The sequence below is a fragment of the Protobothrops mucrosquamatus genome, unplaced genomic scaffold (genome assembly GCF_001527695.2).
Source record: "Protobothrops mucrosquamatus isolate PMUCROS unplaced genomic scaffold, P.Mucros_1.0 scaffold181, whole genome shotgun sequence".
Taxonomy (NCBI): domain Eukaryota; kingdom Metazoa; phylum Chordata; class Lepidosauria; order Squamata; family Viperidae; genus Protobothrops; species Protobothrops mucrosquamatus.
This window is the reverse complement of record NW_015386540.1, coordinates 1,136,557-1,139,381: the sequence shown is the minus strand read 5'-3', so window position 1 is coordinate 1,139,381 and position 2,825 is coordinate 1,136,557. Positions and strand designations below refer to the sequence as shown.

The following is a 2,825-nucleotide window of genomic DNA, read 5'->3' as shown; positions in this document are numbered from 1 at the left end:
ATATAATATACCTAATTTTTTCTAAGTTTTTAATCAAAAGCAACATAATAATTTTTCAGTTCATACTTTCTCTGAATATAATCTATCCATCTTCTCCATGTTGAGATAAATTTTTCCTGAAAATGATCCTTCAGGTACGCGGATATTTTTGCCATCTCTGCAAAATATGATACTTTCTGTCTCCAATCATCCATAGTTGATAATATCTTTTTTTTCCAATTTTGAGCAACTAATGTCCTTGCTGCTGTTATACAATACAACATCAGTTTCATTTCTTCCAGATCCAAATTATCCATAATACCCAATAGAAATAACTGCGGTGTAAATTTTATCTTTTTCTTAAAAATCTGTTGAATATTCCACCAAATCTTAATCCAGAAAGCTTTAACATCCCTACATGTCCCCTTTGATGGGAGGCGAGTGCAGAGATCTAGTACCTAACGGAAACCGTGAGCACCTACGGCAGACCAAAGGGGGGGATAACCCGGGTGACACGGGTACGGGGAGTCTCAAGAGAGAGGTTGGAGAAAGATGGATTGGGGGGATGACATACACACCAATGCCACTCACACGAGGGGAGAGGGAAGGATGGAGGAGGTACAGCGAGGAGTAGCGCCCGACTTGCGATCTAGTAGGGCGGGAGGAGTCGATTGGAGCTCGAGCGAGACGCACAGTGGAGGAGGGGGAAGAGGGGGAAGAGCGAGTGGACCACGTATGAGAGTTCTTAGGGAAGAGAGTAATGTGGAGGAGGGTGAGGAGAACACGGAGACGGTGATCACCCAAAAAGGGGGGGAGAGGACCCAGAGTAGCCCAAAAATTGGTGGCGAGGGGATGAGTGGTATTACATGCATAAGAAAGAGGAACAGGAAAGGGTTTGATACTGATGTCAAGGATACATCCAGAGTACACCTCAATCAGCTGGGACCAATGACGAGGTCCAAGAGCCGGATGCTAATGCTGGTTAATTCTATATAAGTTGTTCCCATTATCTAGCCTTAAGCCCTGACGATGTCAGAAGTTTCCGATGAAAGCTCAGTATTTATTAATTTTTTTCTAGTTTGAATTTTCCTGGTGGTCGTGATTGATTTATCGTATGATATGGATATACCCAGGAATCACATTTTTACTGACATTATTAATTATATATATATATATTTAAAAGACAACAAAGTGATCACCAGGAAGTATAAAACAATACAGTTTTAATAAATAAAACCAAGCTTTCGATGGCCTAAAACTGCCATCATCGTCAGGGTATAATTAGGATGCTGGGAGAGCTTGCTTATAAATACAGTCATGTCTGCGCACAGCTCCTAGATCTCGTGACAGGTCCCGGCCGGCCAATCCTGGCCTCATCTGCAAACTGAGTTAATTCTTCCTTACCTCCTTTACCTACATGTGTGTTGCCGCCCTCCTCCCTCCTTTTTTGTGTCCGTATATATGGGACAGAGAACTTTTATCTAGAGATATTTTATTTTCAGATGGACTTTCAGATAAGTGATGTGCCAAGCCATGCATGGATGCTCTGTATGTTGTGCCATACAATCTTTGTTATCCTTTCTTCCACCTATTACTTGTTTTTAATAACCATTTGAGATCTCTCATTTCATCCAAATGTTTAAGTCTATAATTTGTTTGTATTTAAATTATTTATTCCTTAATTTAAAGATGCACAGTGCTTCAAAATGTCTTTACAATACATAAATGTATAGCAATAATGACAATATATAGTAATAACAGTAACATTGCAGTTTTACCAAATATGAAATAAATTGGGCTGCAGCCTTTGCTGAAGAATTCTTAATTTATTTTAAAACCTATATACCAGTTTTCTTCAACCAAGGGTCCTCAACAAAACAGAATTAAGTAATTGTTAATTTTTATTTCAGTAAGGAATAACCTTACTGAATACAAGAATCCTTACGATTCTTGCATTAGGAAAAAAATGTTTAATTTATGTGATTATTGTGTTTTCATTCTTATATGTGCAAGAATCAACTAATTACAAATATTTTCTCTTTTCTTGTTTATTTAGGAAAAGAAGAATACATTGCAACATTCAAAGGATCAGAGTATTTCTGCTATGACCTCTCACAGAATCCTATTCAAAGCAGCAGTGATGAAATAACTCTGTCCTTTAAAACTCTACAGAGGAATGGACTAATGCTTCACACTGGGAAATCAGCTGATTATGTCAACCTTGCCCTGAAAAATGGAGCTGTCTCCTTAGTTATTAATTTGGGCTCAGGGGCCTTTGAAGCACTGGTGGAACCTGTGAATGGGAAATTTAATGACAATGCCTGGCATGATGTGAAAGTAACCAGGAATCTGCGTCAGGTAACAGTACAATGGTTACAGCAATAACTGACTTTGCTTCTGCTACAGCTAAGTGTTTAGTGATCTTGCAGTTAGAGTAACATGCAGCTGAGTGTTTAACAGACCTCTGAACCCTAAGGTTCACCATGTTATATAGAGATGTATAATTCTTTTTATACATGAGCACAGGCACACCTAGAAAGTAATTTTTAACCAGGATTGCTCTGAACAATTATGCAAGCACAGCCAGATGCTTAAAGTTGTTTATGTGTGAGAGGCAGGTGGACTGGGAAGAGTAGATCATTTTTATTAAGAAGATTAGACACCTGGATAATCCATTCTTTCCCAGGCTATTATTTCATACTTGTAATTTTCCAGAAGCTCCTTTTTTATATTGCTAAAACAAAGCTGAATGTTTCTTTATTTTTCTTTTTATCTACTGGGTCTCTCAACTATATTTTAAGAAATCGAAAACTGATTATAAAGATGGAATAAATACCTAAAATACA

The 2,825-nt window shown here is 37.8% G+C and overlaps 1 protein-coding gene across 18 annotated transcripts in view; it reads left to right on the top strand.

Annotated features, from left to right (window-relative positions):
• Window positions 1–2,825, top strand: part of NRXN1 (neurexin 1) — an 846,948-nt gene that overhangs the window by 248,853 nt on the left and 595,270 nt on the right. For all 18 annotated transcript variants that reach the window (XM_029283682.1, XM_029283681.1, XM_029283678.1 and 15 more), the window contains one exon: window positions 2,036–2,337. In XM_029283682.1, the coding sequence (XP_029139515.1) occupies window positions 2,036–2,337 (302 nt within the window). The remainder of the gene's footprint in view (window positions 1–2,035; window positions 2,338–2,825) is intronic.